The sequence below is a fragment of the Sporothrix brasiliensis genome, assembly GCF_000820605.1.
Source record: "Sporothrix brasiliensis 5110 chromosome Unknown Cont20, whole genome shotgun sequence".
NCBI classification, from domain to species: Eukaryota; Fungi; Ascomycota; class Sordariomycetes; order Ophiostomatales; family Ophiostomataceae; genus Sporothrix; species Sporothrix brasiliensis.
Window position 1 is genome coordinate 940,176 of NW_024467139.1, and position 22,946 is coordinate 963,121.

The following is a 22,946-nucleotide window of genomic DNA, read 5'->3' on the forward strand; positions in this document are numbered from 1 at the left end:
TGGAAGCACCTCTGGTTAGCCTTCTCGTCACCACGCTTTGCCCGAGTGGTCTTTTGTGAGAATCGTTTCTACAGTCTGTTTCTTTGTGCGGCTCTATTTTGATCCGCCTCTGGAATGGACATACCGACGTACCACCTTGTGGGCTCGTGGGCAACAGAAGCGATGGTCAAAGCGAGACCTCATCTCTGCCGTTGCCTCTCCATTTTCTGGAACCGTTTCCCTGGTTCTCGTGGCGCTGTACCGTGTGCTTTGGGCCGCCAATCTCGTCAAAAGACCCTTTTATTTGTCCAGTCCCAGGCCATGAGCCGTTTTCAGTCCAGCGCGCGGCCCACACGCCAGTGGCTCTATCTTACGTTCAGCTGGGGAAGCACAATATTCGCGTCCTAAAAATACACTGCCGTAATTTCACAGTGCTAGACCTGCAGCAGTATGCATACTCCCTGGAGAGGATGGCAGATACGTGACGAAACAGGAACATGTCAGCCTTTCCTCGATGGGCTTTGCTCAATGGATGGGTGAAGCAAGGTTGAACGTAGGACAGGTGGTCCAGCCAGGGAGCTGGAGGCAGGCATGGAAGGCAGAAGGAGAACGATTGGGCAAACGATGCACACGGCAGACGCAGGCAGGATGTATCATGCGTGCTCGCCTGTTGTACAGCACGGAAGATGACCTCGTCCAATCGATACCGTCGAGTGATGAGGAGCCATAGAGAGAAACAGTCCCGAGTGAGAAAATAAAGGCCGTGTGTCATGCCGAGATACGCAAAGGTGGTACTGCAGGATGCTGTGTTCTGCAGCCCTAGGAGTGTCCAGCTGTCCAGCGAAGCATCGCCGACATGCAGTGAAATGTTGTGGCCGTCACGGACGATGCGTCTGGACCCATTCGAAGGAAATTTTGCTTTGCATACTATTCATGACTATTCATGATTGCGACATGCCCTTTCTTGTCCTGTTATTTGTGCTTGGTTTTATGTGGTATTTTTTTTTCATTTTTTTCATTTTTTTTTTGTTATTGTAAATACGTATATTTTTTCTGTTTCTTTTTTTTTTTTTTTTTTTTTTTTTTTTTTTTTTCCCTTTCTTCTTCTTCTGCAATATTCCTTATCTGTCAACCACTACCTACAGAAATTCGGCTACTATTGCAATTGCTTGTCGCCCTCTTCCCATTCCTCGCATCTCGTGATGTATATGCCGCCACCTCCCGACTTTTCGTCTTATCAGTCGTTCACCACCAGACCCCCGTGGAAAGCCTGCACCTTCCTCCCCACAGAAATGTGCTCCATGTGCTGCGAATTTAGAGTTATGACCCGGATTTAGCCGGCCCACTGGGGGGGGGGGGGGAGGGATCTTCTCCTCTGGGGGAAATGCTGGGCGCTTCTGAGAGCAATGGCACTGACGACTGATAGGGGCTTCAGCTGAGCGGTCAACGGGAAAGAGCCAAGATTGTATCTTACAGCAGGAACCGGGGCCAGGTATCTATGCACCTTCTTCGCTCTTGCACATGCAGGCGCCTCTTTTCGTCGAGAGGAAGGAAGTCCTGAGAAGATGAAACAGAAAGAGCAGCCGAGAGCAGCCCGCTGTCGTTGGCGTATTCCTTTGAGCTACAGAGCAGGAGCAATGCACCACGCACGGCCTAGGTCACCCTCCAGGGGGCAGGAACACCCGAGGATACTGGTTTTCGCGTGCACATAAAGTGGAGAACATCGCTCGGCTCGACCCACTCCGAATTTCAACACATTCGACATTCATGATACTTTTTTGGCGTCCGAAGGATGATGAGGGCGAGAAAGCAACATGACTCGGAGGCGGAGGAAGAAATCGAGCTCCATGTTGGATGTGTTGCAACGGCGAACCCAAGTTTCACGTGAATTGTGTCAGAAGACCACCATCGGTCAACGGTCGTAAATGCTGCCATCAGACCCGTGCGAGGCAGAACGACTGACAGTGCCAACTAACCGACGTACAAAGTATTGTATGTTTCTAGCTTTCTGTTTCAACAGAGTATTCTGTAGTCCTTCCTGCAAAGTACCAGTTATCCAAGGAGGTCCGTCGTGCTTCTCGTCTCTTGCTGTACCTCACACGTGCTGTGCCTCTGCGTCCATTGCGTTGGCCTCACTCAGTCCCTCGGTTTTCGACCGCAGATGGTCGAATATTGGGAATATTGGTGGAGATTACCGTCACATTCTGGGCACGCCGTCCTTGAAAAACGAAACGGCCAAAGGTCGTGCGTATGGCTGCATTGAAGAGACGATGGAAAGACAGTGGGCCTCGACTTGTCTCCTTTTTACAAGTCCGTTTTTTTTTTTTTTTTCTTCTTCTTCAGCTTCGTTTGCGAGTCCCCTTTTTCGTTCGTTTTCGCGCATTATGGAGCCTTCAGAAGCTATTTTGATACTTGCCGTTCCGTCCTCTGCAAAGCATTGCCGAACATGTCGCCCATGGACAATACTTTTATGAATTACCGTACCCCATCCAAACTCCAGCCTCTCCCTGGACACACACTCTTTTTTTTTGCTCCGGTTAGACCCACTGAAGAGGATGTTTGTTGTCTGGCCGTGGTAGTTTTGTGTTTTCTACAACGTACGATGCCAACACCCGCCTTGTGGAGACTTCTTTTATGACATTGACACGAAAGAGCGGCGGCAAGTGTCCGGGCAGCTGGTTCGTTGTAACCATTCCTAATTTTTTCTTGCGTCGGTGGTATGAACTGATTCCATAGCAATCTACGAAATAAAACGTTATCGACACGTACGCGAACCCGTTATTTTCGATCCACGCGTGTCAAGTCTCTGGCATTCAGAACGTCGCAACAATGACTGAATGACGCGCTGCTATTCACCGGAATGACCAATCCAACGGCCATCGTCTGACCCCAACAATTAAATTCGTAAAGATCCAGCGATCCAGAGACTGCTGAAGACGGAAGGGACCAGCGCGCGCAACGATGCAATGCGAGCCACCGACAACGTGGCCCGTCGCAACCTGCCCTCTGCCCAGGGATGCTGCGCTGTGATCGGCACGCTGTAGGGCCTCCTGACGAACCCAGGACCCGTGCTGAAGCTGAAGTGAATCTCTTGATCTGTTCAAAGGTTGGGACTCCAGCAGATTGGCCACTTTGCAAAGTCTGTTTGGCAGAGTCCTCGAGTTTAATAAATACGCGATTTCAGCGTGTTTACTTTGCAACGGCGACTAGCAAAAGTAAGATACATAAGATACATCAACGTGACTAGACCAAGCGGTGCTGTCACGTTTATTTAGTGGCCGACCGAGTATCGCACAGCAGTGAATGTTTTGTTTGTGACCCTGTCAGCCCGTCTTGTCCCAATAACGCAAAGCAGGACGAAAACATCCAGATACTCCTGTACACTTGATCCAGAGGCCCCGAGTCATTCCTTGAACTTTGTGGCCTCGTTCGCTCTTCCCTTTTTCAACTTCAGTTATTTCACTTTCCCAAGGGTAAAATTAGAGGAGAACGGACGCTTGACGCTAGCGGGTGGGAACACGCTACTCCATTTTCAGCCCTAGCGCATGGGCCAAGTCAAGAGCGGCTGCAGCCAGCAGCAAGTGAGAAATGCGAAAAGAGGGGGAAGGGGCCGTCGACGGTCTTGGAAGTACCTTTGTACCTTGTACCATTGTACCTTGTACCCTTGTACCTTTCAACGTCCATCCTGGGCCTGCACAGGACTGCCAAACCAAACCGAGATATGTCGTACATATTGCTCAACATCCATATTACCCTCGTTATGACTGTCCCCCCTACGAAGTATGGCCAGTCTCCCAGCTTCGACGTGACCCTGGAATTTGACAGATTTGATTTCGTTTATTTTTATTCTGTATATTCAAAAGGTCGGTGCACTCTGCATCCCGCCCGCTCGTTTTTGTCTCTGCTCTTCCGTCTGACCCCCCGTCTCGTCCCTTGTCCACATTTGCGATTTGCAGGAACACACGAGGATTGGATGGGGATGCTTGAAAGTGGGCTTGTCGGCGCAGGCCACTGACTGAAAAGAATTACGCCGTACCACGGAGCGACACAGGATCAACAGCCTCCAGCGTTGCACTGGCACGAACGGGTGGTCAGCCCTGGGAGCTTCCTCGCCTGGACAGCGACACGCAGCACCTGAAGAAACAGGTATTTTCTGTACGGCAATCAGGTCGCAGTTCGCCCACCCATTTTTAGGCCTCTCTTACCCGTGCGCAGTCTGGCTGCGCGGATTCATGGCCCGCGGAACGGAATGCAGCCAACGTGTAGTTGTCTTGAAGAGCAGTGAGGGCGAGGGGCGGGGAGCGAGGGGAGCTCGAGAATGTGACAAACTGAAAGAGAAATACAAAGACGCCGAATAGAAACTCCGAAGGAAACGAAACGAAGTAACTGACCTTTCTTTGCTCCGTTGAGTGAGGGAAAAGGGAACGGTACCACGACACGCTACGCTGACGGCTGAGACACAGAGCCAAGAAGAGCAAGCCTCCGTACATGCTCCAAAAGGCTGCTCTTGTCGCACGAATTCCCGTACGTAGGGGGCGGGTAAATGAACAAATGCGAGGCACGAGGCATCGAGGACAAGAAAGGCCCAGGAAACGATGGCCGAAGAAAAGCGAAAGAGACAGGCACACAGGCTGACAGGGTTGCACGAATACACTGGAACAGTACGCCGAATGAGAAGATGGCGAGACACAACAGGGGCGGTGCCATAATATTGGACCGTGGATGTCGCACGTCGTCAGTTGACTGTCGGATGAGGCAGGCAGGCTCAAGAAAACCAAGACACGACAAACAACCCCAAGAACACTGCAGTCAAAGACAAGACGCCTCCCCCAGGAATACCAAGACCACCCAAGAACTCGGGGCAAACAGGCCGACGAGAACGACATAGGACCAGGGATGACTGCTGCCCGTTGTCGAAAACGTGTTGGCAACCCGTGAACGTTTACTGGTGAAATCTGACGCCGTCTCGTATTTGATACAAGCAAGGAATACACCAGCGCACCCAATTCGAGTGCTGGCAGGAGGTGCTGTCAGGTCGTCAACAGGTTCCTGCGACCTCGCTTGTCTTTAGAATCACCGTCGAGTCCTGTCAACATATCAGTAAATCGACTTCCCACGCCGCCAATTGATTACTTTCCCATCCCTTTCTCGTGCGTGTGCATTCGCGCTGTAAGCTCCGCGTGCTCTATTGCGTTGGGTCAGCAGTGAAAAGACGAACGCAGGCCGACAACTAAGAGAAAGAAACAAATAAGAAAGGGCAGAGAGATGAGAGAAAGCGGATGTAGTCTTGTGGGTCCGCACGAGACCGACGAACCAATGGAACCGCGTTTCGACCCACCCTTTCTCCTCAGTTCAGGACGGACAAAGCAGGAAGGAGGTACCGGGTACAAGTGCAAAGTACCTGCCCTTTGGTAAACAAGCGGTGGCAGCGATGGTAGCGGTGGCTCGTCCCCCATGTCCATGAATTAAACTTAATGCCAGAAAAAACAAAAAATCTTATATTGGCTGCTTGGGCCATTTGTCTGGGGGAAAGACCGGGTCAACACGCCAAGGGTCAGGGCGCTGCCACGCCAAAGACGGCCAAGCGGCGCACGACGCCTCGCACGCTTGTACCCAGTACCAAATCCCTGGAGTCCTTCTACGAACTTGCCCAGAACACCTGCGACTCGCTGCTTCAGTGGCTTTGCTTAGTGGCAAACCGCTGCCCCTTGCAATGTCTACTGAGTATCTTACACAGTATCTGCCAACCAGCGCCCCCCCCCTAGTCCGCTCCTTCCTGATTCCCTTTTGCGGTCCTTGCCCCCCTCGTCCTGGGCCATTATGAATCCCCTCGTTCTTTCCCTTTGCATTTCCCTCTGCATTTCCTTCCGTCTCACTTTTTCAGGCAGGCTCGAGGCAGGCAAAGCCCGCGGTCTGTCTGAACTTTCCTGTTTGGTCTCTTTTATGTCTTGGTGTCTTGGGCCTTTGTCGTGGCGTCGCCGCTTCTCCTCTTCCCTCCCTGGCCCCACTTTCTGATTACCCACACACCCATAACCGCCCACAAACTGCACGCACCGTGGCACCTTCCCCGAACCACCCACAAAATAGCAGACTACCACTTAACCAGAATTTGCCAGTCTTTTTCTTCTCTTCTTCCACCGGCCCCTTCGTCTCTGGGCACTGCCCTCCCCATTCGCCAGAAAAAGCGGAGTGCAGGCCCTGGCGTTCGATTGCCTCCCTCCTCTTTTCCTCTCCCCAATTTCATCGGTGTCACTGCCTCCTGCCTCCTGCCTCCTGCCTCTTGCCCTCCTGCTTCAGGCTACTGTCGCTCCTGCCCCCTCTGCTCCCTTTCCCTTCCCTTCCCCCTGTTCCCCCAGTCGCTCTTTCCTCACGCCTGGGTGGTGTCGTTTGTTCCTTACCACTTTGTCCCTGTTGAAAGTCACCTCCTCGCTCCTTCCCCAGTCTTCAGTCACAGAGTCAGTCGCAGACCCATCCGCCTCTTGCCCCGTCTCCTTCACTTCCACGGACCCTCGACTTCTTTCCTACAAACTGCCACACCCCTTCCACTTTTCTCACGTCCGTCCGGCATCCACCTCTCTTTTCTCTCACTCCCTGTTCTTTTGGCACAATTTGACCTCGTTCTGTTGCCTGTTGATTTGTGTTCAGAGAACAGATCAGACTTGTATGTCCTTTCTTCAAACCGTACGCGCCATTCGCAATGTCCTAGCCTTTGGCTGTCTCGCCCTGCTTTCGCTTTACGTCTTTTTCCGACTCCCTCTTTTTTTCCGGCAATCAAACTCGCAACGATCGGCAGCAACGCCCGCCCTTTGCCTTCGCCAAAGAACATCTCACGATTCTTGTCACAACGTTACTCGCCTTGTCTCTTCCGCACTTCTCGAGCGGACAGGTGACAGTGACGAAGCAGACGTACTGGGAAACGACGACGCCCTACGAAACGGAAAGACGCATCGAAAGGAAACCGACTTTTTGTCATGCAAATTTTGGCCTCGACACGACACGATTTTCGATCTGTCGACTTTTGAAACCCACCCGACGACACAAGTAATTGACGACGATTGAATTGACGACCTGTTGACGTCCTGTGGACGACTACCTCGCACGGCCGAACCCGTGCCACTCTTTGTTTCCGACCCCGACGGAACTGGACGACGCTCTTTTGACGCGGACGACGACTCTCGACGACTTGACTATCTTTGACGGGACTGGAGTTTTTATCATCCCCTTCAATGCGGATCTGCACTCGCCGCACCTTTGCGTCTGCCACCCGCACGATCCCAGCGACCATTGTAGACGGTTTCGTCTCGTTTTCCGGCCCTGTCGCCACGTCCGGAACACCTGCCCGACGACACGACTGATACGGTGTCACCGCTTCTCACCAACGCGCCCCTCCACGGCGTGTCCCTTCGCCATGGCGATCTTCGCCATGGGTTGGCGAAGGCCCGACAACATTGCCGGCTCCTCTGCGCAGGCAATCATGGTCGGGTTCTTCGTCGCAACCGGCGGCCTCCTCTTCGGATACGACACCGGCTCCGTCAACGGCATTCTTGCCATGGAATCCTTTCTCTACCAGTTCGCGGGCGATGGCAGTGTACAGCGCACGCCCGACTCAACACCGCCGCCATTACCCGTCAGCCAACAAGCCATCATCGTCGCCATGCTCAGTGTCGGCACCGTGGTCGGCGCTCTGCTGGCCGCCCCCATTGGCGACTACTTTGGCCGCCGCAGATCCATGATCGCGGCCGTCGGCGTCTTCGTCTTTGGCGCTATTTTCCAGATTTGCTCGACGAACATCCCGACATTACTCGTCGGAAGGTGCGTTGTATTCTCTCTACCGTTGTTGTTGTTGTTGTTGTTGTTGTTGTTGTCGTCTCCCTGTTCTCTCATGTCCTTTTTATGCTCTCCGAGTATTGCCCAAGCTCGCTGTGATCATGTCTACCTCGTCCCGCCAAGTCATGATCAATAGCTAATACTGTGCAGATTCTTTGCGGGCGTCGGCGTCGGAACCATATCTGTTCTCGTGCCGCTCTACCAGTCTGAGATGGCACCCAAGTGGATTCGTGGTACCCTTGTTTGTGCTTACCAACTCTTTATCACAATCGGCCTCCTCGCTGCCTCCATTGTCAACATCTTGACCTACAAGTTGAATGGATCCGCAGCCTACCGCATCCCCATGGGCCTGCAGCTGACATGGGCCTGCGTCTTGACTCTGGGCCTGCTTGTCCTCCCCGAGACCCCGCGCTACCTCGTGAAGCGTGGCCAGAAGGAAGCCGCCGCTTTGTCGCTGAGCCGGCTGCGGCGCCTCGACATCACCCATCCGGCCCTTATCGAAGAGCTGGCCGAGATCATCGCCAACCACGAGTACGAGCTGGCCCTCGGCCCGGACACATACCGTGACGCCTTCTTTGGCTCCCCCCACCTAGGCCGCCGCACACTGACCGGCTGCATCCTGCAAACTCTGCAGCAGCTGACGGGTATCAACTTCATCATGTACTATGGCACCAGCTTTTTCCGCCAGGCTGGCCTGGGCAACGCCTTTACCGTGTCGTTGATCATCAATGTTGTCAATTCTGTCTCCACCATCCCCGGCCTGTTTGTGGTCGAGTCCTGGGGTCGTCGTAACCTGCTCATGATTGGCGCCGCCGGAATGGCCGTCAGCCAGCTGATCGTCGCCTCCTTTGCCACGGCCGCGCCATCGGACATGGCCCAGACGTCGATGCAGATATTGGTCATCTTTGTGGCCATCTACATCTTCTTCTTTGCTGCGTCCTGGGGCCCCGTGGCCTGGGTTGTCACGTCGGAGATCTACCCTCTCAAGGTCCGCGCCAAGTCCATGTCCATGTCCACTGCGGCCAACTGGATCCTCAACTTTGCCATTGCCTACGGGTCGCCGTTTTTGGCTGGCGATGGCCAGGGCTCCGCCCAGCTAGGCTCCCGCGTCTTCTTTGTCTGGGGCTCTTTCTGCATTGTCGCCATTGCCTTTGTGTACTTTATGGTGTACGAGACCAGCAAGATCAGCCTCGAGCAGATTGACGAGATGTACGAGCGGGTGCCCAAGGCGTGGCAGAGCAAGTCGTTTGAGCCCAGTTGGAGCTTCCAGCAGATGCGTGACTTTGGCTTCTCGGAAAGTGGCATTCCACCCGAGGAGATGACCGACGACGCAAATGGCAGCCAGACTGGCCACGGCGGCGACGACCACGGCGACGCGCCGCCGCAATACACGCCCCACGCAGCAGCAGGAGGACCGACGTCGATGGCAGCAAACACTGCGTCCATGCAATCGAATATCCCCGCCACCCCCTTTCCCGCCTACCGGCAAAACAACCCACACCGCCGCCCGCCACCGAATACGCCCGCACCAACAGCAACAGAACGCTCCGATACGATCAGCACAAGTACATCCTCAACAACAGCCGTGTCGTCATCATCTTCGTCTGATGCTGACAAGATGCTGGCCTCCATGGCCCATGTTGACTTGTCTTATTAATGAAGAAAAGAGCGTGATATAGCATTGCCGAATCCGCTCCTTGCTCTTCCTGAACGTTTACGACACACTGTTTTGCATTTCATTATACCCTACTACTTTGTCAGTTCCTACAAACGACAAGGCATGTTGTTGCTGCTGCTCCTGCTTTCGTGCTTTTCGTCCTCATACGTCACATCTGGGTTTTATCGGCACCGGCGAACACAAAAGGGGAACTCGATACCTTTCTGCGCTCTTTATATTTTGGTTATTTCTCTCTTTTTTTGGTTACGCCTTCTTTTTAATTTTGTTCGGCCTACCGAATCGACATACCCACTCGTTTGCCCTACCAACATATACTATATTATATTCCCCTGTTTTTATATAGTAGCTACTGCCTTTCCAGGACAAGCCTCTCTTACCTTATTATTTCCTTATGTCTTTATTGTCTCGTTGGGTATTGCTAGCGTTGGAGTTTTATGATCAATCTCAAAAGGAGTTCTATTTACCAGGGGACACGGTCAGGAGAACTGGAGGACAATGTTACTACTATTTTCATCAATTTATTTTTTGTCAAAGCTTGCTTTTGACCGGCCGCGATCCATACTTACGTGCAACCACGACTGCCAACAACGGGCGGAGGCTTTCCACACTGCCCTTGACGAAAGCGTGTATTGCTTTCGTTTGGTACATCTCTTTCTCAATTGTGGATGTCTTATTGTCCTTTCATACGCACACACACTCACAAACACAGATATACTCTCATACCATTATTACTATTCGTTATCACATTAAAAAATGATGATACGTTTTGCTCAGAACGGCACCGTCTCGGTGAGGTGGTGAGTGCCACTTCATTGCCGGTTCTATTGTTGATGTCACCGTCTACGACCACGACTGTTTTCTGTACTAACCGATCCACGGAGAAAGTATGATCGTCACAGGCCACTCGTCGCTTGCACAGCTGTTCCGCCCTTTCGGAAGTGCACACTAGCAGGGCATGGGCCTTGTGTTCGTCCAACGGCAGGACTACCATGAAGAAAGACTGCGAGCAAATTCCCAAAGGGAACAAGGAGGTTGGAGTGAAGAGGACAGCTTGGAGAAATCAGCCCACCCCAGTGCAACCTTTCTTCCCTTTGCAATGCCTCTCTTGCATGGCAATAAGCAGTATGTACTCGGTGCATGGCCGTCTGTCTGTTCCTATGTCGACCGACCGCCGATATGTCCTCCCCGGGAGTGACCAAGGCCGAGGCTCTATACCTTTACTCACCCTCCCGAAACGGCCCTTTGTGACCCATGTTCCGCATTCCCAGCCCATCACCATGCATCGCATATCGACCGGCGCTTTCACCGAACAAGGGCCTGTTTTAGCACTCTTCCCAACCTTCCTCGCTGTCTTTTCGTGGCTGTTTTTCTACATTGTATGGACACACGACCGAGTTACCTCCATAAGGTTAATGCGCCTTTTCGTCCCCTGGCATGGCCAGCAGAATTAAAGCCGGCAAACGGCCACCGTGTGCTGCACGTCGGCTCTTCTCACTTCGACTGTCAGGTCAGTCATACTGGGTCATGCCTTGGCGAGGAACGATGACACTCCTGGTGTGCCCATCGGTCCTATTGTTATGCTTATGCGGTGCATCGAGGCAAGCGGCCGAGGCTTCACCTAGCGAGGAGCACCACGATCATCGCATGAGCTTCGCCACAGTTCCACGGTTCCACCAGCCTTATTATCTAGTCGTCCTTTTCGCGGCAAAATCAAGGCAGAAGAAGTGGCAACAGAGAAACGGCGGAGATGGGAAGGCCTGGGGACGTGGGACCAGGAAGTAGACGATGAGAAATCAGGATAGGGCCGACGCACGCCCGCTCGCTACGCGGCTGCAGCACACCGCCCACGGCGATGGAGACACGATTGAGACACATCACACTAGTGTTTATTTCCAATGGCCAATTATGCGGCACTCGCATCGAACTGACCATGTCTCGTCCAGTTGCCATGTAGACGTCGTTGGCGCTTGTCCGCTGTCCACTGCTTTGTACAGCTATTTCGTCCAAAGTCTTTGTCCCCCAGACTGGAGCACACCAACCACACCCAATCCGAAGCTACTGAAGTAGTGCGTCTGGGGAAATTCATCCAAAAATGTGAGTGGATCCTCGCAGGTCCCCATGCTCACCGGGCAGCCAGTACAGAATACCACCCCCTCTTTCTCATCGGCCCGTTGTGTCCTTTTTCTTGCTTCTTGTTTCCCTGCGCCGTGACAAATCTAGCGTCCTTTGTCAAGACCAAGACGGAGTACGGTCCTTTTCAAAATGACGTATCGAGGATGCCCGTTTTACTTGCTTTGCATGGGCAGTCCTGCGAGTGTGTGCCCCGTCGTCGGCTCCGTCCTGTTCGTCTCGGCTGGCGCGTCGTTTCTGGGGATCGGGGAAAGTCAATCACACCAGGACGTACGGTGGTCGTGTCTCCTTCAGCTGTCTTGTACAAAAGCAGTGGTCCGGCTCCGCTGATTGTCGGAGCCCACTGCGGAGACCCCGGCGAAGCAGATTCGAGGTCGCTCCGTATGCGCGGAGTACCAGCGACTGCCGATCTTCTGTCAACCCAAACGCAGCTTGGAGGTATCTTATTCGCCAACGCTTCTCAGAGAAAAGAAGCGCCTGTTATTGCTGCATTGCTCTCTCCGGCGATCTGCCAAACACAGTCGGACGAGTCTTTGGGTTCCAGGGCCGTCGACATCCTCAAGACCATCACAGACATGACTTTTGCCCGTCATATTTGCTTCTTTTATGCCACGCGGCTCAAAAACCCATCTCAGATGAGATTTACGTCTCATCCGTTGCGATGACTTGTGAGACACGGCAAGAAGCACATTAAATGCCACGTGCCCGGGTTGTCGACGGGCAACGTCGTAGGGTTGCGGGGTGTATTCGCATGTCGTGGTACATCCACAATACTGGAATGTAATAACAGCCGCCCAGTAGGCTGTCATCACCACTTTTGTATAAGCATGTTTTCGCTGTTATTTTCGCTTTCCTTTTTTACTTGTATTTTTTGGTTCCTTCCTCTTCTCGGCAAGCCCACAAAGCGAGAGAAGAGACGGCTCGTCATGGAAGGACCACGTCAAGGAAGGAGCACTTCACAGCCCTGGCTCTTTCCCCATGCCGTGCCATTCGTTGCTCATCGTTCTTGCCGAAGCAACATCCGACCAAGCGTGATGGGAAAGAGCTACAGGCACAACAAATGGACTAAAAACAAGTAGAAAACAAAAAGGACATGGAAGCACCTGCCGTTGTAGAAGAACGGGCAAGAATGCAGGGGGTTGGCCCACATCTCGCCGCACCCAGACCTGCCCCAAAGTACGTGTCGTCATCCGTCGCCGGACAACAATAACATCAACAACAACAACAAGGACGACGACGACAATGACAACAAAGAACAGCAGCGAACAAAGAAACGTGTACGGCACACGTCGTGCGACATTACCGGCTGCCAACACCTAGTGCCCAGAGTTGGGATGGCTGTCCAAAGAACGCCCGTTTGTACCTCTGGCGTAGTTCGACCTGTGTCGATCTTCATCGATCACTTTGTGCCATGTGCCGTGCACTTGTGCACTTTTGTGGCGACGACGACTGCAGGCTCTGTCACCGACAGAAGCGGGCCGATTGCCCCGCCTTCCGGTGTTTTGTTTAGCAATGCCGGGGCGTCCAGCAACTGGAAAGCTCTCGTATGACGTCTTGACCTCTTTGATCGCTTTTTGAGCTCTTTTGAGCTTTCCTGAGCTTTCCTGAGCTTCCCTGAGCTCGCGTTGACCTCCTATATAGCCCTCTTCCTATAACCCCCCTACTGTCTCCTCAGCCGCGTTCCTCATTGTTGCACGCTCGTTCCGCTTGAACGCTACTGAGACACGATCGAGACACTGCGTCTGTGTTTACTGTCTTCCGATCCCTGGAATTTTGGTGTCCTTTTGAGGAGCTTCACAGCCCAACATCCTCGCGGACTGCAAACATGGTCGCTACGTCCACCGTGCTGGCCGGTGCTTGGTGGGTGGCTGCGGGCCTCTGTGCCTCCTCCGGTAGTACGGCCACGGCCACGAGCTCGGCCGTCAGAGCCCAGTTCACCGTCCCCGAGTCAGCCGATGTCGGCCAGAACTTGCTGCCCTGGATCGACGACCCCGAGGCCATCGACCCGCAGGCTGTGTGCCCTGGCTACATTGCAACGGCCGTGACCTCGAGCGGTGGTCACCACCACGACAGCCACGGCCGCGATGCCAACACCACCGCTTCGGGCGTTGGTGCTACCTTTTCCGCCTACCTGGACCTCGCCGGCAAGCCCTGCCACGTGTACGGCAACGACGTCGAGCACCTGGTGCTGACGCTCGAGCTGCAGGCCGTCGACCGTGTGCGTGTCAACATTGCGCCGCGCTACATCGGCGCCCAGAATGCCTCCTGGTTCGAGCTGCCCGAAGTGCTGGTGCCCACGCCGTCCGGGACCTACTCACCGCCGGCCGCAACGTCGTCCGGAGCCGTGAGAGCCGTGAGACACCGCGCAGCTTCCGGGGATGCAGCTGCCGGCGGCTCGCTGACGCAGTCGGACCTGGCATTCAGCTGGTCCAACTCGCCCACGTTTGGCTTCACCCTCACCCGCATCTCCACGGGCGACGTCCTCTTCTCGACCAACGGCACGAAGCTTGTGTACGAGGACCAGTTTATCGAGTTTGTCTCGCCCCTGCCCGAGAACTACAACCTATACGGCCTCGGCGAGGTCATCCACGGCTTCCGTCTCGGCAACAACCTGACGCGCACTCTATTTGCCGCCGATGCGGGCGACCCCATTGACGGAAACATTTATGGCAGCCACCCATTCTACCTGGATACGCGCTACTTTGACAAAGCCACCGGCAAGTACGCTGCCAACGCCACGGCCGGTTGCAGCTCGTCGCCGGCCGCGTACGAGTCCTACACACATGGCGTCTTCCTCCGCAATGCCCATCCCCAGGAGGTGCTCCTGCGTGAGCCCAACATCACCTGGCGTGCGCTCGGCGGCGAGATCGACCTGTACTTTTACGCCGGCCCCTCCGCCCCCGACGTCATGCAGTCCTACCAGCAGACCACCGTCGGTCTTCCTGCCCTGCAGCAGTACTTTGCCTTTGGCTACCACCAGAGCCGCTGGGGCTACGAGAACTGGACCGTCCTGCAGGGCGTCGTCGACAACTTCAAGGCCGCCGACATCCCGCTCGAGACCATCTGGACCGACATTGACTACATGAACCAGTACCGCGACTTTGACAACGACCAGACGCGCTTCGGCTATGCCGAGGGCGCCGACTTCCTCCGCCGCCTGCACGCCAATGGCCAGCACTACGTCCCCATTGTGGACTCGGCCATCTACGTGCCCAATCCCAGCAACAAGAGCGACGCCTACCCCGTCTTCGACCGCGGCGTCGCCGCCGACACGTTTCTGCTCAACCCCAACGGCTCGCTCTACATTGGCCAGGTCTGGCCGGGTTACACCGTCTTCCCCGACTGGATCGGCGCTGTGCTCAACGGCTCCGGCGCCTTTGGCTGGTGGACCAACGAGGTCGTCAACTGGCACAAGAACGTGTCCTTTGACGGCATCTGGATCGACATGTCCGAGGTCTCGTCGTTTTGCGTCGGCTCCTGCGGCAGCAACAACCTGACGCTCAACCCCGTCCACCCCAGCTTCCTGCTGCCCGGCGAGCCCAACAACCGCATCACCCAGTTTCCCGAGGGCTTCAACATCACCAACAGCACAGAGGCGTCGTCGGCGGCGTCTGTCGCGTCGTCGCAGGCTGCGGCCACCTCGACGCCCTCCTCGCCGTCGACGAGCACCACGTATCTCCGCACAACGGCGACGCCCGGCACCCGCAACGTCAACTACCCGCCCTACGTCATCAACAACGTCCAGGGCGACTTGGCTGTGCATGCCGTCAGCCCCAACGCGACGCACCACGGCGGCGTGCTTGAGTACGACACCCACAACCTCTACGGCCACCAGATTCTGAATGCCACCTACAATGCCCTGCTGTCAGTCTTCCCCGGCAAGCGGCCCTTCATCATCGGCCGCTCGACGTTTGCCGGCTCTGGCAAATGGGCTGGCCACTGGGGCGGCGACAACACCAGCTTGTGGGCCTACATGGTCTTTTCCATCGCCCAGGCGCTCTCTTTCTCCGTCTTTGGGGTCCCCATGTTCGGCGTCGACACCTGCGGTTTCAACGGCAACTCCGACATGGAGCTGTGCGCCCGCTGGATGCAGCTGTCGGCCTTCTTCCCCTTTTACCGCAACCACAACACCCTGAGCGCCATTTCACAGGAGCCGTATGTGTGGGCCGCGGTCGCCGACGCCTCGCGGACTGCCATGGCCATCCGCTACAGCCTGCTGCCGTACATGTATACGCTCTTTGCCGACGCCCACGACACCGGCGCCCCAGTAATGCGGGCCCTGGCCTGGGAGTTCCCCACCGAGCCCTGGCTGGCCAGTGCCGATCTCCAGTTCATGCTGGGCCCGGCCCTGCTGGTCACACCGTGTCTCGAGCAGGGCGCAACGACGGTGAATGGCGTGTTCCCGGGCGGTTCGAGCAGCGGCTCCGGCGGCTCCGGCGGTTCTTCCGGTTCGGCTTCGGACACGCTCTGGTACGACTGGTACAACCAGACCGCCGTCGATTCGTCTTGGCTGGCGCCTGGCAACAATGTCACCATCGACGCGCCCCTTGGCCACATCCCCGTCTTTGTCCGCGGTGGTCACGTCCTGCCCATGCAGAAGCCCGGCATGACGACTGCCGAATCGCGCGCCAATGATTGGAACCTCCTGGTCGCCCTAGACGCCAAGGGCGGCGCTGTGGGCAAGCTGTACCTCGACGACGGCGAGAGCGTGCACCCCAACGCAACGACCTGGGTGCACTTTGCGGCATCGTCGGGCCAGCTGACGGCGACGTCCACTGGTAACTACACCTCGAGCGGCAGCAGCAGTGGCAGTGGCAGCGCCCCTGCTCTGGCCAACATCACCATCATGGGTGTGGCCTGCCAGCCATCCAACGTCTCGTGGAATGGCACTGCCCTCATGAACACCCAGTGGACCTACGGCAAGAGCACGCAGCTCCTGCAGGTCACCGGCCTGCAGGACAGCACCAGTGCAGGTATCTGGGACGGCAAGTGGAACCTGTCCTGGGCATAGGGCGTCGGCGAAGACGTTCAGTCTAGGATTTTGGCTGAGATGGAGTAGCAGCGAATTTTCCACCTAATGGACCTCCTTTCGTCGGAACGGTTATGCTCGAGTTTCTTTCCTTGGTTCGCACGGTTTTGGACACTCCTTCCTAATGCTTTAGTCTAAACAAAGTCGTTCCGTTGCATGTCAGCTCATCTTTAAATAGATTTCATATTTATTTCGGTCGTAAAATAGGCAATATGAACTGAGAACGTGCGTTTGCTTGGTCCCATTGTTCCTTATCGTTTCTGTCCCTCAAGAACCGAACTATAATGCAAGCAACATCTTTCATGTCTCAGAGAAGATTGTCCTGCTGCTGCTTCTGCCGCCGCAGCTCGTCCCGGAAGGCGTTGCCGGTACTGCCGCTGTCGTTGTTGGCCCGCGGCCGGTTGGCGTCATCGAACCGCTCGTCCGTCGGCGTGCCAGCCAGGCTGCCAAGATCGCTGTCGCGGCGTGGCCGCTGGGGCACCGACCAATGGTCACCCGAAAGCGTCAGCGTTGGCGGTCCACCGGCGGGCGGTCCACGCGGCGCGTCGGCATAGGGCGACGACGGCCCACGGCCACCAATATTGGTGTTGGACCACGACATGCCAAAGTCGTCGTAGCCGTCGTCGTTGACGTCATCGTTGCCGCCGCTGCCACTGCCATTCTTGCGTGCTTCGCGGTTCTGCAGGTCAATCGCGTCCTTGCTGTCCAGGTTGACGGCGCCGACACGCTGGCGCCTCGACTTGCGCACACCATAGCCCTTGGATTGCCCGAGCTCGCCCAGCTTGCCAAACCGCGAGCGGCCCATGACGTTGCCGAGGCCGATGCGGCGCGTGCGGTGGTTCCAGATGCACGTGCCAATCAGCATCAGGGCAACGAAGCCCAGAATGCACGGCAGACCAATGTAGAGGGCCATCCCCGACGGCGCCTCGGCCGGCTTCTGGCGGTACGGCTGCGGGTTGGCCACCGTGACGACCGGGCCGGCAACGTGCGTGCTGTTGTTGCCTGTGGACAGGTAGGCCATCGAGATGCGAATGTTGACGCCTGCCGAGGTGGCACCGGCAAGCAGCGACTTCTCCACGTCCCACGCGTAAAACGACCAGCCGGCCGCAAGGGTGCTGGACGAAAAGGCCTGTGTAGTGATGGCGCCCGTGGTGTCGTTGAAGAAGTTGCCTGTAATAATGACGGTCGTGTTGGGCAAGGCCGAGAAAAAGCTGGGGTCCCAGGTGACTGACGGGGTGTTAGCCATGTTTGCCAGGTGAGCCATATTTTCCTGTATCCTGCCGTCTATGTTTTTTTTTTATTTGCAAGATCATTATACGCAACGTACCGTAGTATGTGATGCCCGGGTTCAGGGTGGTGCCGTTGGACGGCGCGCAGAACGGCGCGAGGTCGCCGTCGACATTGTTGCACACGGGGAACGAGCCGGCGCCGTTGGTGGCCGTGGCCTCGGGCTGTTCGGTGGAGGTGGCCGTGCCGCTGACAGTGGGCTTGGCCGAGAGCACGGTGGGCGTGCCGCTGATTGTCGTCAGGAGGGGCGTGATGGTCTTAGGGGTGCCGTTGCTGCCGACCGACACCCAGGCGTTGGTGGGTGCCAGCGGGGCAGTCGTGGTATCAGCAGCAGGAGCCGGGACCGCCGCTGGAGAGGCATGGACGGCACTGGCCGCAGCAAGCATGGCCGCCAAAAGACGGCGATATGAAGGCATTTTGGCGTTCGAGATGTCGATTGTTGAAGAAAGCGTCGGATGTAGAGAATGATGCAGTGTAAACAGAGAACAGCGATTGGGCACGCGTTTCAAAGCAGGCCGCAAAACGCAAAAGAACAAGACGCGTCAAAGTCGACGCAAGTGGTATATCGTACACGTCGTACGTGATGTGCTGGAAAACGAAGGGACGTGCTTGAAAAAGCGACTGAGGAGGAAACCCGCAAGATGCGCAGAGCTGCTGCAATGAACGAGTGGTGCAACAAAGCTCAGCGAGCGCGAACTGGTATCGACGCAGCTGGGGAAAGCAACAAGGCGAGGCCGAAAGGGAGGGACAGACGTGACGAACGCAAAGCAACGAAAACGAGGGAGAAGAAAGAGAGACAAAACGAAAACAAAAACAAGGACGTGATGTCCAGGAAAGGAAGAGTACGGCGAAGAGAGCGTTCCTGCCGTCGCTCACCACGAACCGGGGATTGGCGCGGAAGTCGCGCGTTGCAGTGGCTCCAGCATACCTTCCCCCTAATTAAACTTTACAAGCCTGCCGATTTCAGAAAGAATGGACACAGTGGAGACTTTGGTCCACTAATAAAAAAGCTTCCCTTTACGGCAAGAGCTAGTCACATTGCGAGAAAAAGGCAGGCACGCATTTTACCCCTTTTCTGATTTGCTCCGATCGCGATCGCCGAGGCAAGAGCGACAGAGAGAACTACGTGGTAGCACAACAGCAGGAACGAACAAGGCAAAGTGCCCAGTGTATCTGCAAATCCGCAGCAAATGTCACGTCGAAAAACACGAATGCAATTAACCGGGAAGAAAATGTTGGAGAATAGCAAAACAAAAACAAAACGCATCCTATGTGTCTATATATACAAAGCCCATGCCCTTGCAGATTTTTGTTTCAAGATATCAACTCCGTTCACCTGGTGGGCAGACGGCCTGCCGGCCGAGCCCGGACAGCCTGTGTCGCCTAATGCCGCCGCTTCTTTTTCTTCTTCTCGCCAAAGGCCTCGTCGTACACCTCTGCCACCGTCGTGTCGCCCGGTTTCCGCTTGGACGACGGCGCCTTGCTGCTCTTGATGCTCACCGTCGTGCTGCTGCCCTTCTTCGTGCCGCCGCCGTCCTGCATGGCCGCGGCCACCTGCCGCTCGGCCTCCTCCCAGCCCGGCACATCACCCTCCTCGACCTCGTACTGGTCGAGGGGCAGGGCGTTGATCAGCTCGCGCTGCTTGCGCCGGCGCACCTTTTCCTCGTCCTCATCGTCGCTGGCCACGTCCTCCTCCTCCTCCTCTGCAACACCCAAGCTCTTCTTGCCGGCCTTGGCGTTGAGCTCATCCGCAATCGACAGAGACAATGGCTTGAACTTGTCGTCCACCACCTCGTCGTCGTGCACACCCGATGCGTCCGCGCGGGACACGCCCAGGGGACCGCGTGCTGCGCGCGGCATCTCGGCCTCGACGGCGGCGGCGACAATGGTGGCAAAATGGCTCGTGACCTTGCGAAGAATCTTGATGAACATGGCCATCAGCTGCGAGACGGGCAGCGTCAGGTCGGCCGACACCGTGTCCATGTCCTTGCGCTGCAGACCGATGCCCAGCAGGATGCCCTGCATGACGCCCGTGAGCTCGACACCGGCCTTGGTGTTGCGCCCCTCGCCATTGGCAGCGGCCGCAGCCACACCCGGCAGCTTGGGCGCGCCCAGCCGGCCCGTAAAGTACAGGTGGGCGACTGTCGGCACCAGGTCGAGAATCAGGTGGTAGTCGAGCATGTTGTTCGCATACGACTCCAAGCGCTTCAGGTCAAACGGCGTCAGCAGCGCGTCCAGTTCGGCCTTGGTCAGGGCCGGCGGTGCGCCGCCGTGGGCAGCGTCGTCCTGGTCGGCGAAGCGTGCCGCACCAATGCGCGCGGCCTCGCTGATGCTCAGCGCAAACACAGAGCTAAAGTCGCGGAACTGGAAGGACAGCAGCGACAGGTAGCGCCGGTGGAAGTCGCGCGAGAAGGCGCCCAGCCACGAAGCGTCGCCGCTCGTGGCGCTGGACTCGAGCGGCCGCAGCATCACACACGTGTGCTCGCCCGTCAGCTCGTTGGCCGTCTGGCGCAGGTACACGGGTGCAAACGAGGCGCGCTTCCAGAACTTGAGCAGTTCGCCCGTCAGGCCGTAGCTGACACCAACGTAGTCCAGTGCGGGCGGCCGGCTCTCGGACAGGCGCGAAAACAGCGGCGGCATCGACTGGATGTCGCGCACCTTGACATTGTCGTCTTCGAGCAGCGAGGTCTGCGCCAGCTCCGCGTCGGTCACGCGCTTCATGGTCGCAGACGCGCCGTGGTTCTCGAGGATGTCCAAGTCCGCCTCCGACAGGTTCGTAAACTTGCCGCCGTAGTGGTCGCACAGCAGCTCCAAAGCGCGCGCCCCGTATCCGCTGCGCACGTAGTTGGGGTTTGTGGCGATGCGGACAATGCGTGCGCCGGACAGCGACGCAAAGCCGTCGTCCTGGAACTGCTGGCTCACGAGCCAGGGGATCAGGTCACCCGCAGGGCGCGTACCGCGGCTGAGGGCATTGAGCACGCTCTCGCGGCTGATGCGGCCTTCGAGCGCCACCTGGATAACACAGAGCGGCTCAGGCAGACGGCTGCTGTCCTCGGAGATGGGCGGCACCAACACGAAAAGCTCGTGGGCGGGGGCGTCGCTCATCAGCTGCAGGTCGTCGGGCGTGTTTTTGTAGTGACTGGAGACGTAGAGGGCAACCATTTGCTGGAGGAAGCGCTCGGACACGGCGTGGAAGGAGAAGAGGGTGTCGCGGTTCACCTGCAGGAGCTCGCACGACGACGGCGCTGGGCTGCCGCCCTGGGCACGCGGCAACTTGGCGTCGAGGCACAGCACGGTGTTGAGCCAGCTCTCGACGGCGTCGCCCTGGGCGTAGCGGATGGGCTCCGACAATGTGATTTCACGCAACGTCCGCGCCCCACCGAGGCCACCGCCCTGGTAGTCGAAGGGATCTTGCACCTTGGCGGCGCGGCCCGTCGAGCGGTCAGCCACGGCGGTCTTGCTGTCCTTGGACGCGGGCCTGCTGCCGCCACGCGATTGCTCACGCAGCTGCTTGATCAGCTTGAGCGACAGCGAACGACCGGTACCCTCGTACCCGTTAATGGTGGACGCCATGAAGACGAGGTACGGGCCCATGAGCTTGCGCACAAGCGGCAGCGGGATGGCGGCGGCCTCGTCAATAACCAGCAGCTCGGCCTGGCCCAGAACGTGAGCGTCCTGGGGACGGATGTACTGGATGGTCTGGCGGTGGTTGCGGTGGATGTTGACGCGGACAACGGGCTTGTTGGCGAGGTCCGGGTTGGTGGACTGGATGATGGTGTAGTCGACGTGGTCGAGGTAGCCGAGGGCATCGAAGCCGCGGAAGACAAAGTCGAAGAGGGTCTTGAGGTTCTCGGGGGAGGGCGATGTAATGAAGATGTTGGCGTAGCCGTGCGCCACAGCGGCAGCCACTGCAACACCCATGGCGGCCGACTTGCCGCGACCGCGGGCGGCCGTCAGCGCCACGGTGCCCTGCAGGGACTTCTCGGCGAGGGCGTCGGTGAAGGTCAGGAGGGCCTGGGCCTGGTCGAGAGTGCGGGCGAGGGGCACAAGGCTGCCGATGGGTGGGGTGTCGCTCAGCGAGTCCTTGAGCTCGGCGAGCTTGCGCGTGTTTTCGGAACGCGAGCCGCCCTCGCCACCGCCATCCTCGTCGTCGTCGTCGTCGTCGCTCGGGGGTGGCAGCGGCTTGACCTCCTTGCCCTGCGATATGGGCAGCACGTTGAGCTCATCGTCGATAACGAGGCAGGCGTCGCAGCCGCCGAGCGACAGGATGAAGCGCTCGTTGAAGCGCGGCACGACGTCGGTGTGGGCTTCGGTGCGGTAGCGCGAGTGGACGTCCATGGTCATGGTGTAGAGTTGGCGCAGACTGGTCATGCTCTTGAGCAGCAGCACGACCAGGCCGCCGCCCTCGACGGTCTCGACGGTGCGGGCCAGCATGTTGGGGGTCAGGGCCTCAAAGTCCTGCAGGATGCACATGCCGTAGGTGTTGCCGAGAATCTTGTCCGTCTCCTTGTAGTAGACATAGCGAATGTCATGGAGCGTCACAAACAGCTCAAAGGGGTCGTTGGTGTTGGCCTCGCGAACACCGCGCTTGACCTCCTTCTTGATCTTGGCCTCGCGCTTCTTGCGGTGGCTCGTAAAGTCGAGCAGCTTCTTCTTGTAGGCCCAGAGGACAGACTTGTTCCTGGGCGTGACACCGGCCGAGGAGGAGCTTCCGCTGGCGACATCCATGCTGGACATGATGTAGTGCAGGTGCACGATTACGTCTTTTGCGCGATCGCCGACGACGACGAAGATGCTGCGCTTCTTGCTCTGGACGCCATTGCGGATGAGCGTCGGGATGCGGGCGTCGACGGCTTTTCGAGACATTGTGGCTGTTGGGTGTGTTGTGAGGAAGAAGAGAAAAGGAGGAGGGAGGGAGGGAGGGAGAGGGAGAAAGGGAGAAAGAGAAAAGGAGACAGGATTCTCCTGAGAACAGATGTCGTCGACAGGGAAGGAAGCAACAAGTCCACTGGCCAA

The 22,946-nt window shown here is 56.9% G+C and overlaps 4 protein-coding genes across 4 annotated transcripts; 2 read left to right on the plus strand and 2 right to left on the minus strand.

The window, feature by feature from the left end:
* Nucleotides 1–7,387: 7,387 nt before the first annotated feature.
* On the plus strand, nt 7,388–9,463 carry SPBR_06832 (uncharacterized protein; the record flags this gene model as incomplete). The annotated part of the gene is made up of 2 exons (XM_040765088.1): nt 7,388–7,791; nt 7,957–9,463. 2 exons carry the CDS (start codon nt 7,388–7,390, stop codon nt 9,461–9,463), a joined length of 1,911 nt encoding a protein of 636 aa, XP_040616251.1.
* A 3,976-nt stretch (nt 9,464–13,439) lies between these two features.
* SPBR_06505 (alpha-glucosidase) lies at nt 13,440–16,625 on the plus strand (the record flags this gene model as incomplete). The annotated part of the gene is made up of 1 exon (XM_040764761.1): nt 13,440–16,625. One exon carries the CDS (start codon nt 13,440–13,442, stop codon nt 16,623–16,625), a length of 3,186 nt encoding a protein of 1,061 aa, XP_040616252.1.
* Nucleotides 16,626–16,950: 325 nt separating this feature from the next.
* Nucleotides 16,951–18,346, minus strand: SPBR_07251 (uncharacterized protein; the record flags this gene model as incomplete). Its single annotated transcript, XM_040765505.1, has 2 exons — nt 16,951–17,870; nt 17,971–18,346. 2 exons carry the CDS (start codon nt 18,344–18,346, stop codon nt 16,951–16,953), a joined length of 1,296 nt encoding a protein of 431 aa, XP_040616253.1.
* Nucleotides 18,347–19,313: 967 nt separating this feature from the next.
* Nucleotides 19,314–22,796, minus strand: SPBR_06460 (N-acetyltransferase 10; the record flags this gene model as incomplete). Its single annotated transcript, XM_040764716.1, has 1 exon — nt 19,314–22,796. One exon carries the CDS (start codon nt 22,794–22,796, stop codon nt 19,314–19,316), a length of 3,483 nt encoding a protein of 1,160 aa, XP_040616254.1.
* Between the last annotated feature and the right edge of the window lie 150 nt (nt 22,797–22,946).